The sequence below is a fragment of the Neodiprion fabricii genome, chromosome 1 (assembly GCF_021155785.1).
Source record: "Neodiprion fabricii isolate iyNeoFabr1 chromosome 1, iyNeoFabr1.1, whole genome shotgun sequence".
In the NCBI taxonomy this organism is placed as follows: Eukaryota; Metazoa; Arthropoda; class Insecta; order Hymenoptera; family Diprionidae; genus Neodiprion; species Neodiprion fabricii.
Genome location: NC_060239.1, coordinates 17025120 through 17041330, shown reverse-complemented (window position 1 = coordinate 17041330; position 16211 = coordinate 17025120). Strand labels below are relative to the sequence as shown.

At 39.0% G+C, this 16211-nt stretch overlaps 1 protein-coding gene across 1 annotated transcript in view; it reads left to right on the top strand.

Moving 5' to 3' along the window:
- LOC124187809 overlaps positions 1–15906 on the top strand; it is a 340932-nt gene extending 325026 nt beyond the window's left edge. The window contains exons 5-7 of the mRNA XM_046579997.1: positions 14795–15027; positions 15299–15473; positions 15873–15906. Of these exons, the coding sequence (XP_046435953.1) occupies positions 14795–15027; positions 15299–15473; positions 15873–15896 (432 nt within the window). The 3' untranslated portion in view covers positions 15897–15906. The remainder of the gene's footprint in view (positions 1–14794; positions 15028–15298; positions 15474–15872) is intronic.
- Positions 15907–16211: the final 305 nt, after the last annotated feature.

Genomic DNA, 16211 nt, shown 5'->3' with positions numbered 1-16211 from the left:
GACTTCTGTTTAATAACGCTTTTCAAGTCGTGAATATTTTTTAAGAACGGATCGATTCGCTGTTTTAATTCTGCTTTGTTTGAAGTTCTCCTCATGAGAGCTGAAGATGCAATACTATGTTTCTGACCTGAAATTCAGACTTTTATAGCTGTATTCCTCCCACCAGGCACACGGAATCCTTGAAAAACTTCTAGAAGCTACCGAAATGATGTTTCTTCGATTGTACGTTACAACCATCCAGAATTCGACGTCGCACCTCAATCTGTTGTCCGCAGACCGCTCGCCGTCAAGTCGAAACTCGTCGAACGTGTTGCTCGTCAGCTTGAGCTTCCGAGAATCTTTCAGGGTCACAGAAGCTCTCTCTCACGGTCCCGGATCGCTCGCTGTCAAGTCGAAACTTGTCGAACGCATTGTTCGTTAACCTACATTCGTTCACGGTCAAAGCAGCTGCATACAAATTTCAGAATCTTCCAGAATTTAACGTTACGCCCTAATCCGTCGTCGGCAGGCCGCTCACCGTCGAGTCGAAACTCGTCGGACGATTCCGAGTATTGTTTCCGTCGGACGATTCCGAGAATTGTTCGTCTCAAATTCGTTCAAGGCCAGAGCGGGTCTTCCAGAATTCAACGTCGCACCGAAATCCTTTGACCGCATGTCGCTCAATGTCGAGTCGAAACACGTCGGACGAATTGTTTGTTAGCCTAGATTCGTTGAAGGCCGTGAGAATCTTCTTGAACCTTCTGGAAGCTCTCAAAACCTGACATATTCCAGGATTCTCTGTCCAACGTTTGAGGATCCACGGGACCCGTTCAAACGCCTGAGTATTCACGGAGTGCGCTCGGTAATGCAATTATCGATCCCGCTTGATGGCATGATTTTCTTTACCGACAAAGAGCACAATTTATCCCACAAGGGGGAATACGACGGCGATTTCAGACATTTTTTACCAACGATCATGGTCATTTGGAGGATTTTTTACCGACGATCACGGTCATTTGGAGGAATTTTTACCGACGATCATGGTCATTTGGGAGATTTTCCTGCCGACGAGCGGTCGGCAGAACACGTTTTATCCTACGAGAGTGGGGGTAACCAACAAAGGTTTGCGTCTGGGATGCACGAATAGGCGGCTTGGTCGATGAAGAAGGTGTTTGTACTCAGAACCCCTCTTACATATCTACTAAAATTGTAACGATGACAAATGCGCACCGAAAACGTAACCAAGCCGATGGAACTCTTCGCGACGATTCAAAAAGTGCAAAGTATGGGAATGCCCTTGCACAACACGTCGGCTCGCCTAAAAAATCAGGTAAAGGCTTACTTGACTGAAAGATTGCGCGAAAAGAGAAGCAAGAAGTTGACTACGTTTACCGGGATTATCCAAATGAAACAGTAGATCGTCTCCAACTAGACACTTATGGCGTCGCAGGCTGCAGATAATACCAGCCATTCCAACGAAATAATCGCCATCATTGAAGAGTTGCGGGAAGCTGGAATCGTTTATTAGCGGTAGATCAATATAGAATCATCATCTGTTTACTGATAGTCCAGTGATAAGCATAGACATATTTGGGCGACATTTGGAGCGCGGTGGGGATGAAAAATTCATTCGTGGACCCCCAGGCGTTGGATTCACAATCACCGCCGACAATCTTTATGATCTGGACGGTAAACGATCATGTAACACAGCCGAACGACAACAGTCCAACGATGCTGTTTCCCTCAAAGTTCTCAATCGTCAAGACGAAAAATATCACGAGAGAACAATGAAAATCAGTGAGACCCTTAAGCAGGTGCGCATGCATAACAAGAATAATCGCAATCATGCATTCAGGTTATTTGCGCTCATTCGCAAGCTTCATGCTAGAGCAGCACTAGAACAAATGAGTAAGGAATCAGTTCCGTTTGAAGAGTCAAAGCGCCTGGAAAAAAGTTTGAACAAATGTGCAGCACAGAGCGAGAAAAAGAATGAATACCACAATAGCGGATGAACTTTACAGACCCGCTCGACGCAATCATCCGCGTCGGTTCGTAGATGTACGTGGACTGGATGAGGCCTGGCAAGCTGATCTCGTTCACATGACAGCATACAATTCGTACAACAAGGGATACAAATACTTATTCACAATCATCGACATATTTTCCAAGTACGCGTAAGTGGTGCCGATAAGGTCCAAGAGTGGGAAAGATGTGACTGCTGCCATGAAATCTGTACTGACGCAGAACCGTACACCCATAGATCTACACGCTAATCAAGGCAAAGAATTTGACAGAACGAATTAAAAGCCCTCATAAAGCAGCACAATATCAACATGCATTCGACATTCAGCAATTTAAAGGTGTCGATATGCGAACGCTTGAATCGAACATTGAAAAATCAAATGGGGAAGCGATTCATTCTCCAAGGATCTCACAAGTGGATTAATATTTTAGGTGATTGAATGAAGTTTTATAATACCAAGCATCGTACAAGTGATATGAAACCGGTGGATGTCAGCACGGTCAACGAAAAACAACTGTATCGAAGCGTTTACAAGCCCCGGAAAATTAAACGAAGTAATCGGAAACGGAAATTCAAAATGAGCGGTCGAGTTTGAACCAGCAAGTACAAGAATGTATTCGAAAAAAGCGATACACGGAAATATTCACCGTAAGTAAGGTGAAAAATACCAATCCACCGACGTACCAACTTACCGATTATCAAGATCATCAAGAATGGCTTGTATACCATCACAGAAATAAAAGTTATCTTTTAACGCAGAAGCACCAGAACAATGATATTTTATTACGGCGAAGTTCTGATTTCATCCACATGCTGCGACGTATCGTGTAAGACATGCAATGAAAATAAGTCATTTTTTCTGGTCGATTGGAGCGTAAAATCATTGAAGCTTAAAAAATGGAAGTTTGGGTAGTCAGTTCAATAACTGCAGTCATTGTGTGCTACCAGCTTTCAGTTCATATTCTTAAATTGGCAGTGGTGTGTGTGCATAAGTTGTTTGTGGCTTATATAGAATTAATAATTTTAAATTGCATCAATGCTTTTCCATAATAAAGATGAAGATCGATCCTTTCAACGTTATACGGTTACTCGCGACAACATTTCAAGCGATGAATATTGCTCGAACGCCTATAAGTCATGATGAATTACAGTTGAAAAACCATTTTGAATCTATATTGTTGAATGCAATGGAAGAATACACTGACGTTGAGATAGAGGAAGAAAGTTCCCTGTACTTTGCACAACCGTATAAAGATTCAGAAATGGAAAGAGTAGAAAATGAAGAACGAGCATGTGAAATTCATGAACCAAAATCGCCGCCAGACGCATGAACTAGCAACGACGAAAACTTGTCATATAAACACAAGTCAAGAACAGTTGATTACAGGAAGTTTGAACAAAGAGTCAGCATTGAAAGAGTCGGCCAGAAGTTCAAAAAAGTAAAATCTGATCGTCAATTACGTCATTGGGCTTATTATTTGAATAAGGGCGGAACATACAAGGAAAAAATAGCTAGAATTTGTGAATTCATATGGCAGAACTTCAAATCCGCTGTTGATTCTGGTTGAACAGTGTACAATAATGATTTATGAAGGTGGGCGCTACAAGCTCAAAAAAAAAAATGAGCCATGAAGACTTTCGGCTTGAAGCATCTGATCATTGAGTGAACTCATCCAAAATTTCCCATTGTATCAAGGAAAATCAATAAATTCATCACAAAAAAAAAACCAATGAAAATGCCGAAAGTTTGAGAGAACAAGTTGAAAAGTTTGTACAAGGTGTGAAGAAAAATATCAAAATATACCGTTTATCGAATGTGTATTATTCAGATCAAAGTGGTTTTGAATTGGAGATGCATTCTGGAAGAACTTAAGCAGTCGAAAAAGAAAAGAAGATGACGAAGAAGAATATCTAGTGCAGTCAATCGCATCCACTACACACAATTACACAATTCAGTCAACTATGTGAGCTCACGGAATACTTCTTTCCCCACCTTTTTTGGTCCTAAAAGAACCAAGTGGTATGTTCTGTCCAATTGTGCATCAGACATTGTTTCGACCAGATAATGTGTAGAATATATCGAAAGAAGCATAGAAGTATCGAAATCCGGTAAACTTACTTCAGGTATAAACGGGTGACAAATTCCATGATTATTTTGCTTATGGAAAAGAAAAAGTAGTATGTACAGTAGCAAATGTCATATTATTATATTTTCAGAACATTTTAAAACTTGGTTGCAACATTTTTTTTCGCCAACGTTCCCAAACTATCCCTAAAGGAACAACCGGAAAGATTCAATCCCTTGACGGTTATGGTTTTAGGGTGTCGTAAAATTTCGTCAGACAGTGTTTTATTGACGAATAATAATCTAAATTAACATTTGAGAAATAATATCAATAAATTGCAATCCCTGACCCACAATTAATTATAATCTGCACGATATGTCAACCTTGTCAAGTATTCTTAGTTTAAAAATAGTTACACAAAAGTGAAGCCAGAAAGATTCAAAAATCCTATGGACTTCGGTTTCAAAGAAACTTGTTCCTCACATTATGAGATTCCAGGATGCAATAATATTGCGATTATTCTTTGTTCTTGGCACAAGACGTCCTTATGTTTTTATTATTATTCCGACGATTACTATTATAGCAGTAGGGTAATTCCGGATGAGATGGCCATAGTTTTTTGAAGTGGCTGTAATTTTCAAAATTGGTTATTAAAAAGAAACTCATTATATCAGTTAAACCTTATTAGATTATTAAAGAAATTCCGACAAACTTTAACGTTTATATTACACAACATATCACTAATAAAAATTGAATTACAAAAAAGTGCAGTTGGCCCTCTCTGATAACCATGGGGGAGATGACCTAGGACGTAGGGACAGATGGCCCTACTTTGCTTGGAGATCTTACGTTGTTCTTTGGCCTTTTTCTTCTGTTCCTCGCCGCATTTATGGCACATACCATCAAATTCCGTGCAGTTTTCGTGCATCCAGGCCTTGCACTTGATACATTGCAACCAATCTTCGATTTTTTCCTTTTTTTCATAGACTTCTCCACATCCTACGCAGAGACAAGCTTCTTCTTTTGACCCATCGTTATCTGAGTCGACAAAGTCATTGCTACTGTCTAATAAAAATTCTTCGTCACTGCTATCAGTCTCTTCTTTTCTTATTTTTCGTTTTTTTACTGTAGTTTTCAAAGAACCTGCACTGCTGACAGTCTTTTCTTTCTTAGAATTCCGCTTTTTCATAATTGATTTTAAAGTACCTGCACCTCGTTTGCGTGGCTTACGTCTGCTTTCCTTGTCCACTTGAGCTTCTATGTACGAGCGGGTTGTGAGAACTTCAGGTACTCTTTTTGCCCACGTTCTCGTCAAATGAACAAGATTTGGAACTGGAGACAGCTCCGTTAGTATCTAAGTTGATGTCTCTTTTTGGAGGTTTTCGTGCTCTGAAGTTTCAGATTTCTCTTGGGGCTTTTCTGGAGCAGCAACGGTACGGATAAATCTTTTTCCTACTTCTCCTGCCGATGTTGCGGGTAAAGTCTCATCACTCGCATCAGGTTGATTCACTATAACAGTTTCCTGTGAATAGGCATAGTCAGGTAAAGCGTGTGGATTAAATGGATAAATTCCCGTAAATTTTAAGCCTGACACAGCATTTCCAGGGGTAGCTGCCTTACCCCATGTCTGATTGAGTAAGTATCTTAACTGTGCTAGAGTTATACGTCGACCAGGATGATTTTTAAGCCAATTACGACAAGCCTCGTAAAAGTGAGCTTTCACTGATATGAATACCGCCCTGTCCAAGGGTTGAAGGTAATGGGTCGTGTGACTTGACATGGACACTAAACAATGTCATTGCTAGATGCAAATTCAAGCATCTCTACAGAGTTGGTGTGAGACTTGTGACCATAGAGTATCAATAGAACTTTTCCAGCAGGCTTTCTTGGAAGGAAATGATTCTTGAGCCATTCCAAACAAATCGCTGCCGTAATGTACGCTGACTTCTGTGACATATACAGGATCGAGCCTGGAGGAGTTCCATCTTCGAATTCAGCTTTTTTATTTTTGCCTTTCATGACGCAGGCGGGGGGTAAGAATGTTTCTTTACTATTGCAGCAAGCGATGACAGTAATTGTCTCACCTTTTTCGGTTGATGTTATTGACGAAACAAACTTGGAGCCTTATGCTGCAATCACTTGTCCAGGACGGTTGTTTAGCTGCAGCCCAGATTCACCTATATTGAACATATTTGAGGGTTTGTCAAACAATTAATTCACTTCAAACACTTGCGGTAAAATTTCAAAATAGTCCATTACCTCTTTCTTATTCATCCCTTGGGATCTAGCTATGGGAACGCCTTCAGCCTTCCTCACTGATAGGGTCGGATGTCTTGATAAAAATAAAATCAACCAGTCGTAGCCTGCCTCGTCTTTTTCGTTGGAGAACTTGTGGTTTATACCCAACTTTTGTGCAAATTGATAGGCAATTATGCGTACATCATCTCTAGTGACAGGGAACCCAGATTTTTGCATTTTTTTTTATGTGTTGTACCAGGCGTAATTCATTTTCGTCTCCAAATGAAGAGCTGGGACCCATCCTTTCTTTTACTTCATTTCCAGTTTTTAGGTGCTGTTCCAAAGTTTTTCTGGGTATTCCATTTGTTGCGGCAGCGGAGTGAATGGTTTGACCATTTTTAACAGCGTTTATTGCCTTTGAAAGCTGATCCTGCGTCCATGTACCGCGAGTTTCTGACGCCTTGCGCACGTACTTGTTTGGCAACTAAAATAAATTGAACACTAAGTGGTGAAACCACTGAATTGGGTGCTATATAATAGGAATTGATGAACAATATATCATGAACCACATTCCGGGAGAGATGGCCATATGGCCATAACACCCTTTGAATTCCAGGCCATCTATCCCAACCACATAGTGGAGATGGCCCACCCCCCTGCTGTAATATTGGCGGTACATGAAATCTTGTTTTGAGGTTCGATTGTTGGGTATACAATCTCCTTCGATAATCAAACTCAAATTCGGCATGAAACAACAAAGTAACTCGATTTTGATGTCCTACCGTTCAAGCTAGAATAATTTTTCACCTACTTAGAAATGAGAAGTTGGTATATCACGTACCTTGCGAAGTTGTTCGGCACCGCACTATCATCCGTGAACTTAGCTGTCATGGCAGAGTATAACTGACAGCGATAGGTCGACTGTAGGCTGAAGCTTTAGGAATTATTTCAATGGGCAATCTCTCCCCTATGGCCATCCCACCCGGAATTACCCTACTTATAATGAGTAATGTAATGCACATTCCTCCGTTTACGGAAATAATTTGACAGCAAATAACTGATTATTGTTGTAATTCGAAATATTTTAGAGTTTGTAGTACGATGGGATTTGTATTCATCGGTATATGATAATGTGCACTTGACAGTCGACGGATAGCGAAAAAATTAACAGACCGGAAAAAGAGAAAGAGACTTACAAGGAAACGTTTTCAGGTGTCCCCCTCCGATTTCGATGAAACTCTGGTATGTTATAGAGGGTCAAAATCGATAACATACGTATTTTTCTTATCGGCCCAAACTCATTTTAAAGGGGTGAAACACCCCTCCAAATTTAACCACCTCCCAAGATGATTTTTCTGTTTTGCATACAAGGAGGGGATTTTGATAACTAATAATGATAGTAATAAATACCTTGTCAAAAGTGATGAAAAACACACTTCAAATATTCTCAAGAACTCTTTATTTTAGGGGTTAACTTGTATACACAAAGTTCATTTTTTACATTAGAAACAAGATGTTCATCACAGCTCAATGAATCCAACAGCACTGTGAAGAGCATGCAAGAATACAGAATACGTGCTTTCGATTTTTTCCCAAAAACTGAATTCTTATCGACTTTTTTCCCAATGTTGCGGATTATGTCTAATATTTAGCCATGAATCATTGAATAACATTGTTTGAGGCTCGCATTCATTCTGGCATCGCTCTCTTATCATTTTTCTGTTTTATCATTTTTTTTCAAGGAACGTAAATATTTTTCATTTCAAGCAGACTATCAACTACTCGAAAATTCGATGTGTGTCATATGTAGACAAGTCATATCTCTACTTGAATTAATTCTATGGCACAGATATTTGAGGGGTGAGGGCTGGGAAAAAGATAAACAAAAAACAAGTAGTGATTATTAGCCATTTTGCATTGAAAAAATGAATAAAGAAATTTTTTTTTGTTACTTTGATTCATATACTAAATACACCTGTAAATAGTTTTGTAAATAAATTACGTTTTTATATAATACAAAATTGTTGAATATGAACATGATTCTACTTCCTCTACCGTGGCCACACCCTTTAAACAAAAACAAGTTCCAAGTTTATCTACGTATAAATCGCTTTATGGATGATAGTCGGTACAATAATGATATTCATCAAAAAAATGCTGTAGGCAAAATAATTTTTTACACCAAGAACATCGGATTACTGCGACATTCGTGCAACCTTCGATTTCACAATTCGGATGAGATGACTGTCCAAATGCAAAATCGACGAGGTTATCAAATTCATCAGGTTTCTTTGCAATGAACCCGCTTTTATGCCACGCATAACAAAACAAATTATGATATCGCGCTGATGACAGTTGGTTGTTAACTAAAGACTGTAATTTTATTATATTATTCCTTAAATGTAAATTTAAATCATAATCAAGAAGAACTACGGTGTCTGAAAAATGACGAATATAATTTTTCCATATACGGAAGCCGAATACATCGAGAGGTTGAATTTTTCGGGTGGTTCCATTCGGTATCAGTAAAGTCGTCAACTTTTTGTCTGGGGGTGTTGTCTCTTGCACAACTCTAGAACAATGCCCACTCCAAGAATCAATTAGAAGTAGACTCTTCGGTCCCACTTTTGGGATAAACACTTCTTCTAACCACATCTTGAAATGCTCTGTAATGAATCATTGTGATTAATACCGTTTGAGTGTATGCAGCGCGAAACAAGAATTATTATATCTAAAGTAAGTTTTCCTGATTTGGAAGCTGTGATGAAAACATTTGGCGGTCTGAATAAATGTTATTCAACTATAGGTCCGAACGTTCCGGATGGTTCTTTTAAAACAACTAGAGGCTTCGCCCCTGCGCGCTTCGTGCGCCAACTCCATCTCGGCGCTACACGCCTCGGGCACTCGGCGCCGCGCGCCTCGTTGTTCGGCGCTTCGCGCCTCACTATTTCCTTACGCATCGTCTAGTAAACAGGCGAATTCCTTCATGTTGATTTGATGACAGGTCTGCACTTGCTGTCCACTTCAATTCCTTCTGTGTTTACTTTTATTTTTTTCATCAATCTAAGCTTCCATTCGTTGGTTGAAAATTGGTGTTCCTTCTCCATTGATATCGATCTATCTCCTTGACTTGCTGAATTATTTTTGCTACCGCTCTGCCCGTTATTCTCCAAAATCACCTTCTTTATATTATTTTTTTCTCTATATTTGCGTTGCTGTTCACTCCACAAAACACCTCTTTCTCTTGTAGTTAACATAGATCCTGGTCGTCCTCTTGCCTGGTTATAGGAATATTTGTTGATTATTATTCTCTGGCTTATTTGGTTCTTCGCACTTACAATTTTATTTTCCTTTTTCTTTAGTGATACGTCCGACCATCCACCGTCTCCATCGCCTTGTCTGCTGGTTGAAACTCCTTCTTTCTGTTCGTTGGTTGAAAAGCCAGTATGATATTTTTTGTTCGCTTCCCTATATTTTTGCTGCTGTTCCCGTCGTCTAATTTTTCGCTCTTCTATGTCCATCACATTGGTTAGTCGTCCTCTTGATTTATTTTCCAAATCAATCAACACAATCGATTTTTCTAATTCTTCGACACCCTTCGTTGAATTATTTTTACTACCGCTCTGCCGGTTATTCTCCAAAATCACCTTCTTTATATTATTTTTTTCTCTATATTTGCGTTGCTGTTCATTCCGCAAAACACCTCTTTCTCTTGTGGTCAACATCGATCCTGGTTGTCCTCTTACCTGGTTAGACGAATATTTGATGGATATTATTCTATGGCTTATTTGGTTCTTCGCACTTACAATTTTATTTTCCTCTTTCTTTTGTGATACTTCCGACCATCCACCATCTTCATCGCCTTGACTGCTGCTTGAAACTCCTCCTTTCTCCATTGTCATCGTAAATCCTGGCTGTCCTTTTGACTGTTTGGTGATATATTTAGATTTACTATTATTTGATTGTTACTTTCCATACTTATTACTCACTATCTGAATTTCATTTTGGTTCTGCAAGACATCAAAGTGTCCACTGTCTCCGTCGCCGGTGAAGAGTAGCGAGAATTGTGTTTCATTTTGTGATCCGATCCAGTGTGGATGAATTTGTTCTTTGCGATACACGATTAAACATATCTTAAAAATGTCCGCAGCTGCAACTAATTCTGCTTCTCCCCCGTATATTCCATTTTTATTCATATGTGATTTGTAATCACCAGGTGACCTAATCACAGCACCGTTCGACTCATTACCTGTAATAAAACACAACAAATGTAGACCAATTATCCACTATATTTGAAACGATACTCAGTCTCACCTCTGCGTGTCGATCTTGAGTGCCATATACACAATACGCCAACGCGCGAAAAAGATAATTCCCGTCGGGAATCATCTTGATAATTTTCGTTTGCATGTTCATTTTTTGTGCGTCAGAAACAGATACCTATAAAGATATTTGTCAAAGACTGTCATAAACAGCCGATGACAGCTGTCAAAGGGTTTGCTAGATGCTTTTTGTTTTGTTTTCGGGATCTCACCCCACCGCCAACTTTATGCGCATACTATTGTTATTGTAGTCTTTTTTTTACTGTTGTTATTATAATCTTTTTCTACGTTCATTTGTTTGAAACGTTTTTATTAGATAGAGAGATAAATGAAGGAGATAATAATTTTCCGTCCGCTGAAATTGTAGGCTGTATAGTATAACTGTGTGTTGTTGAAGTTACTGATTGTACTATGCACGACACTTGTTTAGTTCCTTCTTCCGTTAACGTTTGTCCAGAATGAATCTCTACTTGGAAACCACTCTAATCAGAATTATATATATTTTGTAATCCATATTCGGAAATATAAGGTTCATCTCTTTTCAAAAATTCTTCAGCACTCTTGTGTAAATATTCTCTATTTCCCACTGATTTTCGCGTGACGAATTTATTGATTTTTCTGCCAGTAATGCGATGGATCTTCTTAAAGTGAAGTAACCACGTTGGCGATGCTGTAAATCGAAAATCCTCATGACTGATAAGTCCTTGCGCCTGTAAAGCCCATCTTCGCAGATTCGTATCATGAACAATCAAGCCTGCGTCAATGGCATTTTTCATATTCTGCAATGTATACTCTGATATGCGAGCCAATTTTTCCATGTATGTCCCTCCCTGGTTGATTTGGTGTGCACAACGACGAAATTGTCACACTGATTCAACTTTTTCATATCTATGACGAACCGTATCAATTGAGCGATTTTTTTTCGTCTTTGCACTTCTCCAATATTCAACAGCTGTTCTTTTATAATCAAAACTTAAAGGTTCGTCATCTTCGGAACAGCTATCTTCAGGTCCTTCGGAAGGCACCTGAAAATCTGCATCTTCCACTGCGAAAGTTTCAAGATTTTTGAAGGGCACTTCAAAGTCAAGAGAATTTTCCTCAATCGTTTCCACACTATTATATTCTGTCATGCTTTGTAATAAAATGTTTTCGAAGTTCGATACTATTTCACGTTTATCATTTGTTAACGGGGACTCGGGTATATTCATTACTTCAAATGCAGCCAACAGAAGTTCAATACCGTTTATTGGATTCACTTTCATTGTAAACGTGAGAAGAAATTCAATAACTGCTCGAAGTTCTATTATTAACGTATTAACAAGCACTGAACGGTCTCACGACTTTTCATATTGAAAATATCCGAAAGATACACGTAATCGTTGAAAAAAATATCTGTGCCATAGAATTAATTCAAGTAGAGATATGACTTGTCTACATATGACACACATCGAATTTTCGAGTAGTTGATAGTCTGCTTGAAATGAAAAATATTTACGTTCCTTGAAAAAAAATGATAAAACAGAAAAATGATAAGAGAGCGATGCCAGAATGAATGCGAGCCTCAAACAATGTTATTCAATGATTCATGGCTAAATATTAGACATAATCCGCAACATTGGGAAAAAAGTCGATAAGAATTCAGTTTTTGGGAAAAAATCGAAAGCACGTATTCTGTATTCTTGCATGCTCTTCACAGTGCTGTTGGATTCATTGAGCTGTGATGAACATCTTGTTTCTAATGTAAAAAATGAACTTTGTGTATACAAGTTAACCCCTAAAATAAAGAGTTCTTGAGAATATTTGAAGTGTGTTTTTCATCACTTTTGACAAGGTATTTATTACTATCATTATTAGTTATCAAAATCCCCTCCTCGTATGCAAAACAGAAAAATCATCTTGGGAGGTGGTTAAATTTGGAGGGGTGTTTCACCCCTTTAAAATGAGTTTGGGCCGATAAGAAAAATACGTATGTTATCGATTTTGACCCTCTATAACATACCAGAGTTTCATCGAAATCGGAGGGGACACCTGAAAACGTTTCCTTGTTAGACTCGAGACTTGGAGCTAAACCGACGTGTTCGGATTTATAGAATGAAATATGTCCTGATTTCCTTCATGTTGCGTTCATTTTATAAATCCAACAATATCCTAATTCTGTAATTTTGTGCTATCTACCATGTGACGATTCCAAAATTACAAGGTCAGAATCAACAATATCAATTGAAGCTCGGCTGCACACGATGACTGCATCTATTGGACAGGCCGCTCGAAATTTAAGTCCGAAACCAAACAGGCGCGAGAGCGGTGGGGACAAACTATTTCAATTTTTTGAGCTCCAATATATTTTATGCGCCAACCGACTAGAAAAAATTATTTATTTTTATCTTATATCTCGCATGATACGTTGCAACAGGCAGATAAAGTTAGAACTTCATCGAAATAAAATGTAATTGTTTGGTGCTTCTGCGTCACAAGATAACTTTTATTTCTTCAATGGCATACAAGCCATTCCATGTTAACTTGTCGATTTCTTTCAATCTTTTGGAAAAAAATAATAACCAAACTCCTCAATGCTTACATCATTAGCCGTATTGAATTCCAAAATTCTAAGCTCAGAATCGATTTCATTAACCTCACAAACTACTAAAATATCGAGCTCCGGAAGATTTCACGATCGTAAAAGAAACTCCGCCAGAAACCGCTTGGCAATTCATGGAGGTGGTTGTTGTAAATGCAACCGAAATTTATTGTAACGACGAAGTTCTGAAATTCTTGCTTAGAAAGAGCTTTTTGATGTCAAATAAGATGAATTGAAACAAAATAGTGCGATTCTAATGGAAATTCGGCTGCACGTGTATAATGACAGCTCACCCCCTAAATAACGTTATTTCGAAAAACGCATAAACACGTAATCTCAATTTTTTTCAGCTGTTCCAAATGAAATCAATTTAACTAAATCCGAATAATAGTTTTTTAGTTTCAAAAATTTTTGAACTTTCAACCCCTATAATTTTTGACCACTTAACCCCGTCGGAACCGGGCAAAATGCAATTTTCATATGGTTTCATTCAAGTATTTCAAGTGGAAGTATGCAAAACTATGAAACTACCACTGGGGATGCTTAACTTTGGGGGTTGATTTCACCCCTTCAAACCGTTCATCCGCCGATAAAAGAAATACATGTCGCTTAGATTTCGAAGAAGAAGGACATATCCTCAAATGCAGAAAAGCGGGCGGGGACACCTCATTCAGTTTTCTTGTGAGTTGACTGCAGCACTTGCATATTGGTATTTCTATTTTTTTTTTTTTTTTTTGTGGAGAATGAATCATTATTATCAAACTAATCAATTGTCCTATTGTTTCTATAACCTACCTTCTCCTAAAACCGACCCTGGTCGACTCTGAGTATCCGGCTGGAGAGGATTGCAACCACCACCAAAGGGTAATCCGAATGACCAAAACTGTACATCGTTACAAGTGATCCCGTTTCTTCTCACAATACATATAATACGTGCATCAATTTTTCGTTGAAATAAAAAATAATGTATTCATTTTTTCCTTTTTTGAATTCGTGAAAGAATGAGTCATCACACTGTTACGTTTTGCAGACCTCGCGATCCTACAATTCTGTCCCAACACTCTGATAGCTACCTGGTATCGTGTATTTTCTCCTTGTAATCAGCTAGCTGCCTCAATTCCCTTACCAAGTCAGCAGATTGCCTCCTACAATGCTCACCTGCAACTAACCAGTCTTTTACACCGTTCCTTACATAACTCGCTCTTAAGTTATCTTCCATTTGGTTAACATCTTAAATCCTTCATCCCGAAACTATACTAAATTTTTGTCTTTTCTCTCCTACGGACAATTCCTTCCCCATGTCTCATCATTGTTCTCTCATGTTAGTATTTTTTTTGCCGGTGGGGCGGGCTTTGCCCCCTGCTCACCAATGAGAGTCTACGGCCCACCTTCCATCGTCCATCATCCATGTACTAATTGTATGCTTTTTGTAGAATTTATTTATCTATTATTAATCTCTATTTCAAATTTTACGCATACTACGTCAAAACGTATCGTATGAAACACTTGAATACGTTTACCGCATTTGTTCCATAATATACACTATTTTACTTGCCAATGATGATTTTTGTTCTTGAAACTTTTGTAGATTGAATCGAAAACCAATCTTCTGCTACGACTGGGGGCAGCAACAAAAATGAAATCTCGAATTCCTGTTTTGCGCTCTCGCTATCAACGACTGTTGACGACGGAAGCACGTCCAGGAAATTTGGATGGCTGGGGAGCTGGCTTTCGCGTGGCAGCCAGAAGTGGGGTTGCATTACACGATATTTCGTGCCAGAAAACACGGTGTTCCGAGTTGACCCAAAGGAGCAACGTTAGGTAAATACTTTCATAGGTGTTAATTATCGTAGGAAATTCTTTGCCTCCTTGATGCAGTTTTTCCGTATGTATTAATTATTTTTAAATTTTCGGAAATACCTTCGTACGAGGCGAATGTGTCACTACTTGAAGTTTGACGCAAAAAAAGTTGCAAAAAATGTTTCAGAAAGGTTAGATTTGTAGTGAAATTGCCATCAGAGTTTCTTGGATGATATTTGCATAATCGCATATCAAGCAATACATAATCGCATTTGCTCACCGGTGCCTTCAGCTATGTTTCCATGTACCATCGCCGAAAACCCCTCACCAAGAGAAGCATTTTTCAAGTTTTGCAACCCATGCCAGATGCTGTGAAACAGTGTTCTTGTCCGAAGCTGCGGCATCAGCCGAGTACGCCATCGAGGAAACTTCCTACGCACGTCAATAGGGATATGAGAATTACCAAGGTGAGTCTACAGCAGTGCACTGAACATTTAATCATATGAATCCGTGTTGCATTTCTGCGGGTAATCCCAACGGTCATCAGGATGACGAAAAACTAGTTAAAATTTAGTTCTCTGACTGCTCAAGCAAATGGGATACTAAAATTGAGTGAGAAAAATTCAAAAATCTGTTCTCAGTTTTTCACGGAATAGTATTCCTTGAACCCTTATCTACTGTAACAGCCAACTAACTAATCATGACTAATCGGCCTTCAGCCAGTGTGAGTAGCCAACATACATAGCGAGACACTAGCTCGCAGACACAGAACCGAAAGTGCGAGGGATCCAACCGACCGCTCACCCTGCTTCACCGTATTTAATTGTAACTGAGACTAGAGAAACCCAACCTTATCTAATTTTAAGCAGCAATCAAGCGAAGATGTGTGACAAACGCGCAACGCAACGATGACCAACACGATACTAACCCGCCGCCGCGCCAACTGGACCAGTCAACCAGATCGATGTCGATCAGTGGTGGAAACGTATGTATACAGGATTGATGATAGGCAGCTCGTTAGCTGTCTGATTGCAAACTACACAGTTCAGTCACAATTCCTTTAGAATTATTGGTACTCAACCAAGGTGGTAGGTAACCGTTTCAAAACAGCAGGTTAGCAATTGATTGCAGAGCGCACAGTTGACCCATTGATTTCGGGGTTGTTTTCACCGAGAGAGTATTCTTAGATTTATAATCTTTTTCCA